The sequence below is a fragment of the Lonchura striata genome, chromosome 5 (genome assembly GCF_050655825.1).
Source record: "Lonchura striata isolate lonStrDom1 chromosome 5, ASM5065582v1, whole genome shotgun sequence".
NCBI lineage: Eukaryota > Metazoa > Chordata > Aves > Passeriformes > Estrildidae > Lonchura > Lonchura striata.
Window position 1 is genome coordinate 59,562,442 of NC_140707.1, and position 18,707 is coordinate 59,581,148.

Sequence of the window (18,707 nt, forward strand, 5' to 3'; positions counted from 1 at the left end):
CACCCCTAGCACTGCTGGACTAAATGACTAATAAGGATGAGCCATAACAGAGCACCCTGTAGGTCAGCTCCACTGAAGTGAACAGAATGAGATCCACTGCCATTCAATGGGTTTGTATCAAATCCTACAACTACTGCCAGCCAAGCAGACAGTGTTTTGTGGAAAATAAAATATTCTTCCTCTTTGTTATTCAGCACAAAGTCTGGAACTTAATTACTGAACCCAAGTTTGTTGTGCAGAATTCAGTTCTACAGAGCCCCTCAGTTTCCATGAAATGATTCATGTGGGAGAAAGTGCTCATTGTGAGAGGCCTCCTGGTCAAGATGGACCAATGTTGGTTTGCAACCACCATAGCTCTCAGCAGCTCAGTCTTTACATGGGAGAGCCATTCTTCTGCTCACAAGCAGAAAGCTCCCCACCATCCTGCCAGTGTTCCTTTCCACGAGGTAAAAAGATTCATGCAATATTAGAGGTGCTTTCCTGCAGCTACCAGTGAGTTTTCTTCCACATTAGACCAGAGAAAAGAAAATGTCAGCATTCACAACAGTCTGAACTGTTGCATCCTGGCTGTCAGCAGGCTTTCTACTCAACAGGTCCCAGAACAGAAGAACTGCAGAGCAGCTACTGCACCACCCAAGGGGACAGCTGGAGCAGAGGATGGGGTCAGACCTCTGTGTGCAGACCAGGAGAGCTGCACTTGTGTGAAAGAGGGAATGCGTCCCTAAGTGAGACCTGTCAGACAGGACAGAATTTAAGGCTGTAGCTCTCAGAACCTGAGAGTAGCTTTAAAAAAACTGACCTCACCTTTAAAAGTTTTAAAAGTAAAACAGGATGTACTGGATTTAGTGAGGGTGGTGTGGCATAGGGCAGCTACTCCCTCTCTCAAATATAAAAAACATGATGAGATATATAATTAAAGCTCAAATCATTGACTTACATCACAACAGTACTAAAGAGGAAACCAGCTAATGGAGTAATGTTATTTTCAGTGGATTGCTAGATAGCTGTGTCCTTCTGCAAAAACGTCTGGTTCAGAACTGACATTTCTGAACTACAATAATCAAGTTCTTCGAAAAAAGCACATATCTCACTGCAGCTCTAAAACCAACTCATTTTCATGTTAACATTTCTCACTATATCTGGCAGTTGTAGAGGGACTGTCCCCTAAAACTTCCCTCGTTACATACATACATAAATACATTTCTAGGCAAACAGTTTCTGAATGCTCAAGTATATTGGTGGTTCCATATTATGCTATTTTGAAACAAAAACTCACAGTGCATTTGCTGGATAGACCCTGACAAGAAGTGGCACTCATTTCCTAGGAGAGGTTTCTATTCCTGGCAACATGCATATCATATTTAAAATTGGCTTCAGTACTCCAGTCATGGAGTAGCCAATACAGAACATAATGTTATCCTAATCCTATTTTTTTACAAGAGGTTGAGGCCAATCTTATATGGTTAAGAAGCAGTGGAAAACCTACTGTCATCCAACAGGAAGAAAATCCCACTCACACTGTGCCCTCATGCTGCTGCTTTCTGAGCACAAGGAATTTCTGTCAAAACCTCACAGAAACACAGCCTCCCCCAACCCACACAGAGTCAACCCACGTAAGCAGTCAGCACAGGAAACCACAAAAAAAAAGTTATTTTAATATCAAGAGCACTAGCTTTCAAATGAAGAGAAACACTTTGCTACTCCAACTACAGGCATAAAACATCACTGATGGATTTTAACCAAGCAATTCCTGTATCTAGGACAGGAATTCCTGTATCTACCACAAATATGATTAAATTTAGCATGGACTCAATGCCCAGGTGGATTCCATAGTAGTTACAACCTGCAATGTCTGACATGGATTTTGAGACCTCCTGGCCTCCCTCTGTGCAGGGCAGCCAGATGCTGGCTGAAGCCATCGGCTACAGCACCTGACTTGTTCTGGAACCCTTCCCAAGCACTAACAGCATGGTTTATACCTGCAAGGCAAAAGTATGATCTCTGACTTACTGTCTGCTTGGGAAGAAGAACAACTGCTGTCTATTTAAGATATAGCAAGATCTGTAACTCCTTTGTAAATTCTTCTAAAGCTGGGACTAATGATTAGTAGATAAAAGTTAACCATCCAACAGCATTCACCACATTTCTGTTGCATCATTGGAACTAAAAGATTGAGCAATACTTCTGGACATGAAATTAAGAAATTCTGGACCCTGATGAGCACAAAAAGCATGAAAGAGACATAGTGGCTCCTGGAGCAGAGCTAAGCTGTAGAGCTGTGCAAAGCCATCATTCACACACCAACCTGTAACAGCAGCAGACCATTAGGGACACCTGCACAGTGGTGCAGCAGCCCCTGTTCCAGGTTCAGTCTCTGAGATCCACTGTGCCATGGAAAGCCTTCCCTTAATCACTGGTGAGATCCTCTGAGCAATGTGTACACAGCTGTTTTTCTCACAGTTATTTTCAAATGCATCCAGCTGTTCAAAACTGCTTTCCGTTTAATGCCATTCAAATCAGTGTATTAATTCATACTGTGGAAAGCACAATTACACTGTAGAAATCATGTGGCATCTCTATACATGTGACTAAATGAGGGCAATAACTATGTGTAAGAAATTCTGGCATAGATAATGAGATGCTGAGCAAAACCAAGTTTTATTTGTCCAGATGCAGTAACAGTTTGTTGGCAGAGGTAATTAAGAAGCGTATTTCAGGGTGTTAAACAGAACTAACCCAGGACAGCTCCTGCAGTAGATCCACAGGTTACAAAAAGCACATTTTAGGAAGAGGAAAATGTAAGACAGATTACCTGCAGAAACCTGTAGCTGAACTTCTATAGCACTACTCTTCCTGCTTTCCCTGAATCAGAACACTGCTTGGCAGTGTCTGGGTAGGCACACATGTTTCAGGCACACAGAGGGACGATGCCTCAGCCCTTGCCCAGCTCTGCCAGACCCACTGTGCACCCACAGCACAAGCAGGGCTTGCAGTGGTTTGTCTGAGGCTCAGTTACATGCACGGGATACCTGCACCTTTGGAAGAGAGAAAGGTGAACACCTGCCACAGCCCACCCCCGTCTCAAGTCAGCATCACTCCTCACCTGCTCTCTCATCCAAGCACAAAACCACTCAGCAAGGAGGGAAGTCACAGTACTGCAGCCTACCACCTCTTCCCAAAATCCTAGAGAAGGAAGGGGCAGCTGGAAGGATGCTGGGGGGCACACAGGCTGTACCCCCAGCTTGCCCACAGGCTGAACACCACAGCATGAACTAATGAGATCCAAAGCAACAGCAAGCTGGGTTTTGCTTTTCAAATCTGCTCCAATTGTGCTGGGCTGGGCTGAAGAGATGCAGAAGCAGCTTTGTTTCAGCTGTGGTCTTGGAACCTTCTTGCTGAAGGAGAGATAAATGAATTAGCTGACTGCTCTGCCTCATAGCTCTGGGAGCCATGGACATCTGTGCATTTCCACTGCAGACCTTGACACAGACACAGGCAGAGGTCACCCCTCATGTGACCCACGTGGCACTTGCTGGGCCAAATTTCTCCAAGTGGTTCTTCCTTAAGTACAGCCCCTGCAGGAGCCATGCAAATGCTTCTCATAACTCTTCTGGGACATTGCAAGATTTACTTATTTAATATCTGTAATACACTACTAAGAGCTTTTAAAATTATTTTGTAAATGCAATGTCTTTTTCTTAGGATCATCCTATTTATTATTTTGCAATGTTTACTAATGCACTATTTTCTCTCTGCCAGTCATACTGTGGGTTCAGTTTTTTGGGTTCTTTTTTTAAAAAATTTAAATCTCTTATAACTTTCTTACAACCACTCCCATTTTACACATTCTTTTAAGCCCTACATTTATAGAACACAGGCTTTAAAATGGTTTCAATATGTATTGGATTCCTATATTCATGTACTATTTGACTAGTTTCCAGAACCTAGTTCTTACAAAAATAGAAGTACAAAAACGCTCCAGGAAAATTCAAACCACTCACCATTAGGGAGACTATTTTCCAATTATTGAAATACTTCAAACTTTTCATAACCCTTTTCATTTGGTTCTGGGATTGAATGTGGAAAAAAAAAAGATTTAAAAAAAGCCCAGTGAACTGTATCAAATTTTAGACAAATATATGAATGTGGAAGCAATTTTGATTCTGGGAATTGTATCTGGGATCATTCAGTAACTTTTCAGCTTCCCTAAATACTATAAAATAGCTCTGAGGAGGCACAGAGCTGGGAGCTCTGTCTGCTCGAGATTGGAGCAGAGGTCAGCAGCTGGCACAGACCACAGAGCACTGACCATTGGCTTTCCAAAGCTGAATATTCTTGGTCTACTCCAGGAGGAGCTACTGTGAATTTTTAATCCAGCCAGCCTTCCCAGCCTTCCTGAAACCTCCAGGACAGCAGCTTGCCCATGCAGAGCCCAGTTAACCTGCCCAAGTAGGTGCAGAAGCTCTCAAGGTTTTAAATAAAAGGTGTAGTTATTTCCAGCATAATCTTTTAGAAGCTCAAAACATAATCCTATCACTTTGGCCATCTTCCAACACAGCCCTCTCCTGTGTTGCTGGCAGTGAATGTTTATGACAGTCAGCAATTGTTTGTCCTAATTAATGAGCTAGACTATGAATAGGGTTTTTTGGAATAAACACATCTATATCCTCATTACAAGCATCCCCTTCAACCAAGGAATGCAACGTGCTGAGTACATACAGCACTCATCCATATCATAGCCTCTTTCCCTCCCTTACAAAATAATCCACAGGAAACCTATGGCTAATGCAAGGCATTCTGCCACAACATGGTCACACCTGACAATATTCTCTTTGTTATCAAAAACTGAAAAGCAGAGATATGTTCTGTGCAGGCTAACTCTCAAAAAAAAAGCCTATTTTTTTTCAGTCATTTGTTTAAAAACTAATTTCAGACTTTGGTGAGAGCCAGTACAAGTGGGATATCTTTTTGTTTCCTAAGACTGCTGGGGAAAATATATAATTCCCAGGTCTAAAAAGCTATTTCCTTAAAAAAGGGGATTGAAATTTAAAAACAGTTTTCTGCCCGTATGAAATCGTAGCATACAAGTAAGGCAGAACTGGGTCCTGGGGCCATCTTCCCTTCAAAGGAATAATTTATAGATCTGATCACAGCATTTTTATTTTTTATTTCAATCTTCAAGTCATTTGGAAGTAAAAATAGTAAGTGAGGACTCTTAATTACAAATCTCTTCCCATTCCATACATTCCACACATAAATTTCTGCATTTCCAGGTCACTCTAGGAGACTTGTTGGTCTATCATGATTCCATTAGATAAGTAAAATGCAGGGTTTAGTTCTGGTCTACAGCTTTTTTTTTTTTTTTTTTACCATCAAGGAGACAGAGTATCTGCATTAGATAGCTGTCTGGTTTAGATTTTGCTTTTCTATTCCCACATTATTGAGGTATAAACAATCTTTAGAGCATTTATTCAGTCAGCCCTCCTGGAAAGTAAGACTATCCTATCCCTTTAACAGATAACAACTTGGGTTCAAAGGCACTTTGTTTCTTGCCTCTAAGCAATAAGGAAATACTTGAAAGGACAAGAACAAAGTCAAAAATTCTGTTAATAAGTGTTGCAGAGGGTGATTTTAAGCCTCTTCTAATCTGTACCACTTCAAGTGTCTCTGCTGAGAAGCAGATATCTTTTTTGTGACTTTAAACTTAATGACAAGAGCCTTCATTTTCCTAGTTACCATCCACAGACACTTTAGTCTGGGAAATCACAGATTTAAAACCTTCGCTGTACAACTTCTGGAAAGATTCTTCAGGTCCGGGGAATCTGATGGGGAAATTACCAAAAGATATATGTGGGTTTACCAGCAATCACATCTTGAGCAGCTGGGAACAAGTTCTTGAGTAGATTTGGTTTCAGCTTTTGTCAGTTCCCTAAGTTTTACCATCAGTCAGGCAACAAAAAAACCTTGCAAGCCAACAGCATTAGTTTCACAGTCTCTGGAAACTGGAATTTATGTATTCAATTATCTCCCACTTGTCCTCCACAAGACTGTATGATCCCTCAGTACTGGGTGCCAGTCACAGCACTGATTACACTGATCATAAACCCCTGTGGTATCTGCCCCTTGGGTAGAGATCAGTGAACAGTTCAGAGTGAATAATGTATCTGATAAATCATTCCTCTTCTGCTGTACATAATATTACTGTGTACAGACAACCTCATTTTCTCAAAGGTGTGGTTATCCCTATTTGCCAAATATACTTTTCAAATTAGTTTTGCTCTGCAGACTATTCCCAAGTAACTCTTCCTGGCAATCCTTCATACCCCAGCTGTGCTGCTCAGCTTTGGTTTGGCATCACAACTCTAAGGAGAAATTGGCTAGCTGGGAACAGCTCTCTTTGTTTGTGTGCAGTTTGTCACATGGGAGCTCCCAAGGGCCAGTGTCACAGCCAGGACTCTGGAGTGTTAAGCCACATAGGACAAGTGAGCTGTCACAGCACCCTGGGTGAGCAGAAGTGCCCTACAGTTAAAAGGATAATACCTCTGTCCTGAAGAGATTACAGAGGACAAGTCAGAGGGGTTTGGCAATGAAAGCAAGGCATCAGTGTGTACTTAGGGACACAGAGTGATGGAGGAAAGAAAGGGCTGTCACAGCCTTCAGCTGCATTGCCACTGCCCCGTGCAAACTGCAGTGCTTCCACCCCCCATGCCCCCCACCCACCCCTTGGAACCCGAGATACTCAGAAAGAGACCTTCAAGCCCATCTGGAGCTTGTGGCCTCAGCACAGGCTGGATCTCACACCAGGAAAGGGCATTCACTGCACTGTCCCACAGGCTGTGGTGGGACATCCTGGAGCAGGAGTCAGTGAGAGAGAGGGGCACTTCCAGGCAAGGAACCATACCAGAGGTGGGATAATTCACCTTCTTCAGGAATCCTGTGCTCTGCAGTGGTCTACAGTTGTAATATGAATGCTCAGGGCTACAGGATATCAGTCTGTCTGCAGGCCTGTATTCTTTCCTATTCCGCATCACTGTTTCCACATTCGGATCTGGGGGGGGGGGGGTTTAAACATGCAATTTTTTCCCCTTACAAGATAAGTGTTAACATATTTTTTGACTATCATTTGACTGTTTCACTTCTGAGTGTGTAACTTGGAGCACTAAGCATATGGCTTTTAAACTCATAAATCTTTAGAGTCAAGTATATACTAGAAATATTTCTTAGAAACAAAGTCACTTGCAAATAGTTTGCAAGCATGCTCTAAAGGCACAGGTCTTTTGTCCCATTTAGAACAGCTGAAGGACTAACTCTCCAAAATAGGATTTGTCAGATACATCTTTCAAAACATTAACAGATCAGTTATGCTAATGATATATTTATACAGTGAAAGTGAGACTTATGGAATTGAAAAAAAATTAGCAAGTAGGACAATACTAATTTTAGATACTAAAGCTGTTGATTAAGAGTTTTTCTTGGGATCAAAGGATATGGTTATGGAAAAATTAGCAGATTTTAATTTGCATAGAGCAGAAAGATCTGTTTATATAAAGAAAAATTACCCCTAAAAGAGATGAACATTTGTAATGCTGTCAAGAACATACAGAAGGCTATAGTGAAACAGTAAATAGCTATACCTAAACAGTCAGCACTCTGAACATAATTAAAGGTAATATTTGCATTAATCTGATAATGTCAGGCTTTATATTGCAAAAGAGCACTGGTCTGTGTTCAGAGAAACCCAGAGGCAAACAAGGCCTGCCTGTGTCCCAAACAAAATACTCTATTGGAACCATCAGCAACCTCATCGCCAAGCTCAGAAACAAAGCAGACCACTGCAAAATGTTGGTTATGAATTAATTTTGAGCGGTTGAGAACAATTTTGGAACTGAATTAAACGGGCTGCTTTCTCGTGACTCATTTTTGCCGGGGCGACTGCAGTTTCCACGTCTTTGTCACCTCCCACGGTGAGCTCGCCAGGCGCTGTGGGTTAGAGAGCACATCTGGATGCAGCTGCGCCGGGACCAGCCCAGCACGGCCGCGGCTCCGGGCTTAATAACGGCCGGGAAGAACAGAATAACGCCCTGTCAGCAGTCTTTTATGCCTGATGGGGGACTGAAGTCCTGTAGTCTAAAAACCCATGGGGATCTGAACCTCCTCCTACCGAGATTCATCAGACCTCAAGCAAAGAGGAAAACGGCAGCAGGACCCAGCAGCGAGCCGCGTTTGGCAGCAGTGTTCCCCAGCGAGGAGGCCCGGAGAGTTAAAGCTGTGATCACAGATAATGACCGAGCTGAGCAGCACACGTAAAGCCAAAGCTGCTTCTTCTCACTCCTGTCATTCACTAGCGACTGCCTTTTACAAATCGAGTACTACGAGAGACCAAAGCTTTTTCCCCTGCAAACGCCTGAAGAGATCAGGCGGCTCTGCTCCGTTCGGACCCCAAGGGGCCCTCAGGGCGTGCTGCTTCTCAGCAAGGTCGAAAATTCCACCCTAAATATTATGGGACATATCCCTGGGGCTGCCAGAGAGCTAACAGACATACATTTAGAGCAACAGGGGTCCGTATCAGCCAAGGGTTTGTACATACACACTGCAGACATAGCACTACCTCCTCTCAAATAATTGTAAGAAGGAAAAGGTTTAAAGCTATAGATTTGTTTAACCCCAGTAATATAAAATTCTTCTACAAGGAGTAATAGACATCATGGCAAAAACTCAACTTTGGTCTAAAAGAAATAAAAATATCTTTCCACAAGTCTCCAAAGCTATCTTCTAAAGATAACAAACACCTGCTGTATTTTAAAGGCATTTAATTTCAATGAATTTTTTCTCCACTATTTCCCTTTCAATTTACAGATCAGGGCTCAGCAGTACCTTGCATAAGGTTGATTCATAAAACAGGAGAAGCCAGTTATCATCTTCCTGAAGGAAAACATGTCAAGCTCTGACGAGGACAATTGCTGAAGCATCACAGAGCAGAGCCTCCAATGACCTTGTTTGGGTTCAATGACCACAACACAAGCAACAGTGTTTGTGCAAACTATGCTCCCTAGTCAAAAAATAAATCTTAATTTCTTTAGCTCCCTTTTTTGCCTATTGCATACCCCTGGGTCACGTTTCAACAGTTATATATGTGACCTTAAACCAAACTTCATGGAAGGGATCTCAGCAGTCCCAGTCTAGCAAACATTTTGGGGCTGTAAAAGCTGATATCGTGTCTCGAGCGCAGCCACGCTCCCAGCTCCCAACAGACTCTCTCTGTCAACTCCACCGACTGTCCCTTATCTCCAACGCTTCTGCTGCACACCACTGTAGGGATATTTTGGCTTCCTTTCTCCTGCCTTACATCAAGGAGTTCCCCATCACGGCCTGCTGCTCTCAGAACAATTTATCAGGCCTAATTTCAGTGCACTGAGCCCTCGCCCTTGGCTCCAGGCAGGAGGGGAGGCGTGGGCTTGCTCTGGAGAAAAGCGCGCGAACGCGCTGATCTTGGCGGCCTTCACCAGCTGCCTGCTGCCAGAACCCTCAGTCATGGCTCTCCTGCAGCAGGCCACTGACTTCCATTTCCCCTTTCACTAGAATTCAAATCCTTGAAACTTCAAGACACTTGATATCTTTAACACTTCCATGTCTCTGGCAAATTTAACACAAAGCAGAAAATGAGTGAAATAGTTATTAGGAGCCAAAAGATACAGGCACGCTGCCTGTCACAACCATCCCAGTACATTATTAAATAAAAGTAACCTTGTAAAAACCTTACCAAAATCCTGGGAAATCTGGTGAAAAGGGTAGGTAATAGTCTGTGGTGATTCCATTAAAGTTCCCTGATGGGTTCCCAGCATGGCAACCACAATCCAGCCTGGCCTCCACTGGGCATTACGACAGCAATTCAGCACATTTGGCAGCACGAGCAAGTCTGGCACGAAGAGAAACCAGTGACTTCCTCCTCACTAAGGCAGGAGGAAGCACAGGACTTCCTCTCTGCCTCCTCCTGTGCTGCGGTAGTGAAAGAGGAGATGGCAATCCAAAGATACATCAGTGCAGGAAAAAAAATCAAAAAAGAGAAAGAAAACAAACCCAGAGCAGGGCACGCTGCCACTGTTTAAAACATAGGTGAGATTTAAATAGCAATAATCCCCAGAAACTATCTAGTTCAGGTCATCAACTAACAAGCTAGTTAATTCCTGTAAGGATTAATGCTTGAAATTATTATGCCTGACAGATGTTTGCTGAATGGGAACTGAATACACAGGATGAAGACCAGCAAGAAGTAAAAGTGCAGGCAGGTAAATCAGGGCTGAGATTTTACAAATCACTAACTCATGTTCTAACATAATAATAATTTTCCTTATTTTCCACTTCATTTTTTACTCTCAAGGTCTCTAGCAGGAAATTCCGTTCACAGACTGACACACTAATCTAGATTCTGCTCTCAGTTACAATCACACAAGACAAAAAGGAGGTTAACTGCTATTTTCAGGAAATACCTCTGCTGCACAATTTGGCTGAATGGAATATACTTTACACGCATTACCTGTCCCTCACGACACAGCACATGACGAATTCTCCTTTCCTAATTCCCCAAAACTGTTGGGAAATGCAAGGCACCATTCTCCCTTGATTAATTAAGATCCTGCTGGGCACTCCTGCTTTTAGGCATTCAATGAAACCCACAGGTTTGGTCTATCCAGCCCACTACCATTTGGATCATCCTAAGGGTGTAGATCTAATACACTCCAGGACCAAAACAGGTGCCACTTACTCAAGTTGGTGTAAATCCAAAGCAGGTCCATAAGGCAAACAATCTCTCAACCTTTTTAGCTGCTGTATGTCACACTCCATACTACACTGAGCAGCATTTCTAGAATTACAACTAATATGGAGGAGAGGTGGAGAAATCAGTGAAAGCAAAACATGGGGGAAAAAGCTGGTTTGAATTCCACCTCCAAATTAGAAGCTACAGATAAAAACAGGGATAAAACTGTGAGCCTCTCCATCCATTTTGGAATCAAGCAGCACAAGGGATGAGCACGGGAAAAAACCGAAGAGAGGAACAAAGATGGATGAAAACCTAGGTGGAAGAACAACAGTGGAATAGAAAATGTTTATCAAGCTAGTTTGTGAAGTTGCTAATACAGAGAATTAACTGAAGACCATAGCCTCAGAGAGGCTGTGACCCCCATGTGCAGTGGTGACCTCAGCTCAGCCAACCAAACAGAATTTTGGTGAAAAAAAAAAAACCAAAAACAAAAAACCAAGGGATAGAAGAGGAGGAACATCTTTAAGAGTTAGTACAATCAGTGAGTGCTGATAGTACCTCTAGAGAGGGAACCGATATATCAGCTATTTTCCAATGTCTTGTTAGCCTTTTGCTAACATGAATAATCCTTAGAATTATATTAATATCTCAAAACACATCACGATAAGAACATCTCGAAACTAAACTATATGATGCCTAGGGGATGTAAACTGGAGACTGGTCCACTTATCTGAAAGACAAGTCATGGTTGTTTTAGAATTGTGTGGTATGAATGGGGGGTTTTTAAATGCCTACAAGTGAACCCCTTTATCACTTTTCCCTTGCTCTCTCTCTCGTGGTATATCCACAGTCACTGCAAATTTGCCATAGTCCTGATAAAAAAAATTAATATTAATAAAAAGCACTGAAACTACTAGTAGGAAGTAGAACATACATGGCTAACATCAGCTATGTATAGCAGCTTCTACAATGAGGTAAGAATCAGTCTCTTTGGATGACTAATCTAGAAGGCAAAGGAGCTCCCCTGCTGAGTACAGACAGCCACAAGCTGTAGACAGCAATGAGAGGATCAAACCAACAGTAAAAAATGCAGCATTCCCACAAGACTTTCTGTAACTTAGTATCACAATGTATTTAAAATATATAAATACCAAATTACCACTTGAACATAATCCCCTTTAGAGTGAGCTCGATTTTACATTTTTCCATATTTTTTAAGGAAACCAGGTTCAGCAAAATATTCCAAATGTTCCCACAACATCTGACCTGCCATTCTGTTTTTTCTTCAGTTTCAGCAAGGGATGAAACTTTTCCCCATTCTTCTTGCCATCTATCATTTCTGTTGTGGCAGCGGAAGGCATTTGAATGGCCTCTTCTTTGGGCTGACATGTCTAAGTTCAAACACGGATTCAGTTACATCTGTAACTGTGGTAACATCTGCTGTAGCTCTAACTCTTGTAACACATCTGTTGGATGGTCTTGGATTACCTGGCAGCCCGTGGGCACTGCGAAGGAAACATTTCTGCAACCCCAGTGCAGCCCACGGAGTTAAATGACTACACTGCCCTACTGATTAATCTACTGTAAGTGATACTCTGGGCAGACTGGCCTCATTGCCCACTAACAGTCTGCATCTTCAAGCAGGCAGTGATGTATTTGTCCTCTAACTGCTCAGGAGACAGACGTCGTCACCTCAGCAGGGTTGCTGGGTTATAAATTATAGTGTTGTCTCAGCTCTGACAAAGAGCTATGAAACTCCTCAGATAGGAAACAGAGCAGCAGTATAAAAATCTTTCTTCAACCATAGCAACTGTGTTATATATTCTTACTACTCTGCAGAACATATTTCTAACTATGTTCTAGTTGTGAATTAGAATAACATTGGTATAAAGGGACTGCCAGTGCAAGTGCTTCTCACCAAAGAATCTGGTTTAGAATTGCTGTGAAAGGACTTTTCAGAAAAGGAATGTTCACATCAAGCAATCAGGTTGTCCTAAGTACTGGGCTCGGAGGTACTGGCAGGGATAGCACAGGGAGGTGTCAAGCTCTTGATCTCTCTTTCTGGTTTTACACAGTTTCACTCTGTGTAAATAATGAATCGTTATGAAGAACCTAATCATTATGCACAGCCCAATAATTCAGGTGTCCCACCTGGCAAGCTGAGCATCTTAAAGGTCTGTCTTAGGTCATCATTATGCTCTGTTCCATTCAGCAAGGAAAAACAACAACAAAAGATTTTGATTTACCACTCAGCATTAATAGAAACCACACATCAAACCAAACTCTGAAAAATGTCAGATCTGATCTGAGCAAGACTAAAAGAATCAAGAAGTAGGTTAGCTGCTGATACAGCTGCTTAACTGAGAAAAAACATCTACTTGCAAATCCTCAAACTAAGGTGTAACCTGCTTGTAGCAATAACAGCACTTCAAAAATACCAGTGATAGCTGACACAGGGAAGGGCACTATAGAAAACAATAACCTGCAGAGCACTGAAGCACATCCAGGTAGATTCCTCTCCACTGACTAACTACAATAACTACTAACAATTCAACAATAAAAGGATTAAAACAAAAAGGGGGGGGGGGACGACTGTGACATTTTAAGTATTGGGATTAAATGTGCCAACATAATTACTTATGAAAATGGTTTTAATAAACACCTTCAGCTCTTTCATCACACAGCAAATACTACTTCACTCTGCAGACCAGAATGACAGCACCAGCTCTCCTGCATCACGAGGTATTCACAGAATCACGGAACGGCTGAGCTTGGAAGGCACTACTGGAGCTCATCTAATCCAACCTCCCTGCTCAGTCTGGGTCACCTAGTAAAGAATGTTACTCAGGATTGTGTCCACATGGCTTTTGAGTCTCTATAGTATTACAGTATGCAATAACTTTACAGGAAAAGACGTGAAGGGAGAAATAAAGTAATGCTGAAAGCAAAAAAAAAAACATTAGGGTTGCTGGTAGCTCCATCCCAAACAGGAATTTCTCTTGCAGAAAAACAAACAAAACCAAACCAACCAACCAAAAGAACACTTCCCAAAACAAACAAACAAAAACAAGAAGAAACCCAGAAAAAACCCAAAAATACCAAAACAAAACAAAAAAACCCAAAAAAACCCCACCAAAAAACCACAAAAAAACCAACTCAAAGATGCTTAAAGATGCTTGAAATATTTTCCTTTTTGTTAGGCTGCAGACATTTCCTGTAGATTGGCATTTCACACTAGCAGCTCAACTAATGGAGTCAGAAGGTTTATAATCTGAGAAGACAAGGGAAAATCCCAGGCTCTGGTAAAGCTAAGGGCAATACTGTCACAGAGCCAAGATTTCTACCCTGACTCCTGTGGACTTAAAAGACAAGGTAACAAGTAAATTTTTCCTTGGGCACTCTCTTAATCTGGAGATCTAAATTAATGTGCGTCTGTGGTGTTCACTGAGCCAGTGTTATTAGCCAGTGTTCAAGTCTTGTACTTCACACAAAGCCTGTGCTTAACCTGCTGCACCTATAGACCAATTCTGCTGACTTACATAAGAAACATCACCTGCATTTGCCAGCTGCTGTCATCTGCCATTCACTACCAAAGACTCAAGTGCTCATGCAAAGACTCTTGCATTAAGAAAAATCAGTCATCTAAGCTAAAGGAAATGCACAGCCTGGGGAGGAACTGACAGCTTCAAAACCGACAAAAATTATTTCTTTCATTTAGTCACAGAAACTTTAAGGCAGGAGTATATTTTCTCACATGACCCTGTCTTTGCATGTAACTGACTTGAAAATGCAGTGGGTACATCAGTGCCTGTACACTTTCCACCTTCAGCTTTCTTGAACTCCTTCGGGCTGCACCCACAGCCTGGATAAATACCAGCTGTTACATCTCTAAATACTCCTCAGTCAGAAACAACACATGTTCTTATGATACAATTGCCTCATTATAATGGCAGGAAAATATCACAAGCATGTAATGCTTTAAATCATGTAACACTTCTATGCAAGATGGAGATAAAACACAGCCAAAAGTAACCCCTACACTTTTTTCACTGTTTAATTTATTACTGCGGTTATGTCAGTCCAGATGAGTGAGTAGGCTAGTCAGTGTGTGAGATAATCTTTTAGGGTGAAAACTCCAATGTTGATTTTCAAATAAAATAGCACCCAGATCCACTGTGGGTGGTTTACTCTCACACCTGTGACACCCTCCCACCTGGTACCTACAACACAGCTGCCACACACATCAAGTGGGATAAGATGTTAGTGTTCCATTTCACAGATGAAGACACTGGTGCTCTCAGCAGCATCTACATTTCCAATCCAGCTTTTGGCAAACCCAACAAAGCAACCAAGATCACTGGTTCCATTTTAAACCTCTGACAGTACATGCTCCTCCAAGATCACAGAGCAAACTTGTGCCAGGCAAAGCCGCATTAAGGGAGATTTAGACTGGACATTAGGAAGCACTTCCTGCCTAACAGGGTGGTCAAACACTGCAACAGGCCTCCTAGACAAGCAGTCAATGCCCCAAGCCTGTCAGTGTTTGAGGCATTCGGTGCCCTTAATAATGTGCTTTAACTTTTGCTCAGCCTCAAAGTGGTCAGGCAGTTGCACCAGGTGATTGTTGTAGCTCCCTTTAATTCTTATTACAATCATAATCAACCACAAAGGGAGCAGCAGGTAGCCTTATGTAAAGTGTGTTCAGGATTCCCTAGAGACAGGCACTAAATCTACTACATTAACAGTTCCCCAGCATAAGCTGTCCTACGTGGGGCTCTCATTCACCTGGTGCTCCCAGGTATTACTGTCATGTTTTTCAAAAGGCTTTCTGCATAGCACAACTGTAACAGCAGCTATTTCACCTTTTAACACCACTAAATAAACACTAAATAAACAAGCCACAGCTTGACACCTGAATTCCAATCAAATTACAATCTCCACATTCTCACAGCTTCCTGCTATCTCTAAATTTCTTCCAGTATGTTTTTTATGCACCTTTTCAGTGATATCCCAAGACTGAGACTGCCCTGTAATCCTCAGTCTGTTATAGTCACAGCAGAAATTCCCTTGAAATTTCTTGATATGAAGGACTTCATATCAAGTCCATGAATTTTGTTTAAATGCAACATAGAAAAGAAGCTTGTAACAGCAGAGACATTTAAATTCAGTTCTGTCTAAGGCAAAAAAATGTTTCCACACCCCCTTGAAACCAATGCACTTTCCTTGAAATACAATTAAGCTGTGTGCACAGACAGAGACATAAACGATTGCTTATTAACCTGATATGGGGTGCCAGTGAGAACCACCACCCCTGTTAGACCTACCATTCTTTCCTCAGCATTGAGGTGGGGCCACTTCAGATACCTGAAGTTAAATATCCCAGGGCTCTACTCTCTGAGCAGTTTTTCTGTAATTCGGGCAGTACCATCCTGTGATGCATTTTATTAGCAATACAGGAACATATGATGAGCCACAGCTCAGGATACTTTAAGTGTATGAAGCAGTGACTCCACAGCAATGTCTAATAGATAGCATGTTACAGAGTCATCAGTCCTTGCGGAAGGCAAGGATTGACTTGAAGCTCCAGCTCTGCAGAACAGTGTATAAGGAGCAATCCTAATGTAAGGATCTCCACTTTCAGTTTAAAAGGCTCAATTTGCTTAATACTTCAACTGCTATGCCCTCAACAAACACTGGAAAACAAACAAGAGTAAACTTTCAAACTAAAGAGCAAGACTGTGTTTCAGTTGATACTTACAATACTGCAGCTAGTTATGGAAATATTATAAGAAAAGTCTGCATATGCCAATATCAGCCTCAGGCAATAAAATCAGACCAAAATGTAAGCAAAATTTAAGCCTGTGACATTTGGACCCTATAACTAATCATTATCAGTCTGTTTGGAACTTTAAACACTGCATTTGATGGCAATTGATGACACAATGACACTTTTCAGTTTTTCTTGTGTCATTTCAGACTACTTTACCCAATATTAACTGAAGACACTAAATTCCTATCATTCAGTTTGCAGAGCAGACTTGCAGGATCAAAAGAGACCCTGACCACCTGTTTTGCATGTTTTAATTTTACAGAATTGCAGCCTGAAGAAGCTGAGGCATTACTGACCATCAGTAAGCACTAAAAGATGCTTTCCTTCAAGAGCAAGAGTATTCCACTAACTGGATTCCAAAGACAGTAAGAAGGTTTTTTTTCAGCCAGACTCAAAGAGGTATTAAAGAACCCAGTATTTATTCCTGTTGATCTCAGGTGCCTGATATCTTTATCTTCATAAAGAAAATGTGCCAAGCAAAAAACTCTCTTGCCAGTTGTACCCTCTGTTAACATTCCTGGAGCTCAAGAACTTTTCCTGCTGCAATGTGTTCTTTTCATTTCACAAGCCTGAATTACCAGGATGTACACTTGGCCCACAATCCTTACATGGAGATACACAATCCAGTTATAAGGAGGCCCTTTCTACAGACACTGTTGCACCTATCTATGGTAGAACATGTTTGAGAGGACAGGTAAAAGATGTGCCACAAAACCCCATCTGCAGCTGACAAGGACTAACACTCAAAAACCCCAAATCAAAACAGAAATCCAGTATCATGTCATTGCTACAAATGATCTGGGATTTGTCCTGCCAGAACACATTATTTTGAGTCAGGATGAATGGTCAATGCTTTTGCTTGGTTTCATGCGAATTGTGCTTATATGATAGCAGTCTTGAAACTGTTGGCCAATTTTGTCAAAATAAAATAAATCTAAAGACACTAGCTGGGATCATTGCCCTTCTGTACTTGTACAAATGTGTGCCTGGCAGAACAAAGACAGGAGTTATGCACTGGAGATGCAGGGATGTAAAAACAAAGCACTCTGTGACCAGGCCAACTCAGGAAATCAGATCTACAGAGCTGTGTTCCTTAATTGATTAAAAGTATACACTGAACTGTACCAAGACTTTCTGTTCCCATGTTCAAAATGCAATGTATCATATCAGTGTTACTCATACTCTTTGAAGTTTTAAGGCAGATGCCAGTTCAGGGGCATTTACTCAGAAAATCCTTCTCCCTTTCTCTTTACAGTTTCATTTACACCAAACACATTATTCCCAAATGGAGGCTGTCAAATATGAATGCATCACTCAGTCACTGATCTAAAAACTTGGGAAAACTAGCAAGTGTCTGATTTTAGACTTGCTTTTCCCTGTTGGCCTGTTTCTACAAAATTTGCAGGAACTTAATTACCTTGGAGCTGTTCTCCTTATGTCATACTTGGCTGAAACTGGGAAATGGCAAAAAAATATTACATAAGGGACACACACCAAGACTCATGTGTATACATATATTAAGTGATGGCAAAAAACCTTGCTTCCAACAGATGCCAGTTATCTTTCTGAAGCTGCAATGCAGGTGTGGAGCATCCCCTCAGGCAGTGGAATTGCTCTCCAAAGTCATGTGCATACAGGTACAGCCACATTCTGAAGCCAAGAATCCACAAGTGTATACAACAGTTTTGAGGATGATTTGTAAGCCACAAATAAGTGGAGTAGCACAAAAAATGGCCTATTCCCAAAGTGAATGAGATTAGTCCAGTGAGGTTAGTGCACAAATGCCACATGGAGGACATGTGCCAGGAACAGACTTGGAGGTATGGTACAAGTCCTGACCAAGGGAGAGGGAAAGGAGGAGCAGTGAAATATGGCTGAAGAGAACATCTAGAACTGTCAGAAGAAATACAAGAGAGGCAAGCACCACAATACCACACCCTCAACAGCAGCTAATTCTGTCTTCCTTGGGAATTAGAGGGGACTCAGGATCTGATGATTCACAAACAACATGGAAACAGCACTGGGTGTAGGGGAAAGCTGATATTACATAGAGACCATCGGCATTGTCAGACTCCATTTCCTGACAACTAGTTTGCAGGGAACAATGTTGCTGTGACT

General features: G+C 41.9%; 1 protein-coding gene across 4 annotated transcripts in view; it reads right to left on the minus strand.

The window, feature by feature from the left end:
• SYNE3 (spectrin repeat containing nuclear envelope family member 3) overlaps positions 1-18,707 on the minus strand; it is a 61,112-nt gene that overhangs the window by 40,767 nt on the left and 1,638 nt on the right. Inside the window, exon 1 of one of the 4 annotated variants that reach the window (XM_085580683.1) lies at positions 9,761-18,692. The exons of 2 other annotated variants lie outside the window; for them this stretch is intronic. In XM_085580683.1, coding sequence (XP_085436809.1) covers positions 9,761-9,842 — 82 coding nt within the window. In that variant the 5' untranslated portion in view covers positions 9,843-18,692. Of the gene's footprint in view, positions 1-9,760; positions 18,693-18,707 lie in introns of those variants that run through there. One more of the 4 variants, XM_021549718.4, reaches the window with a different exon arrangement.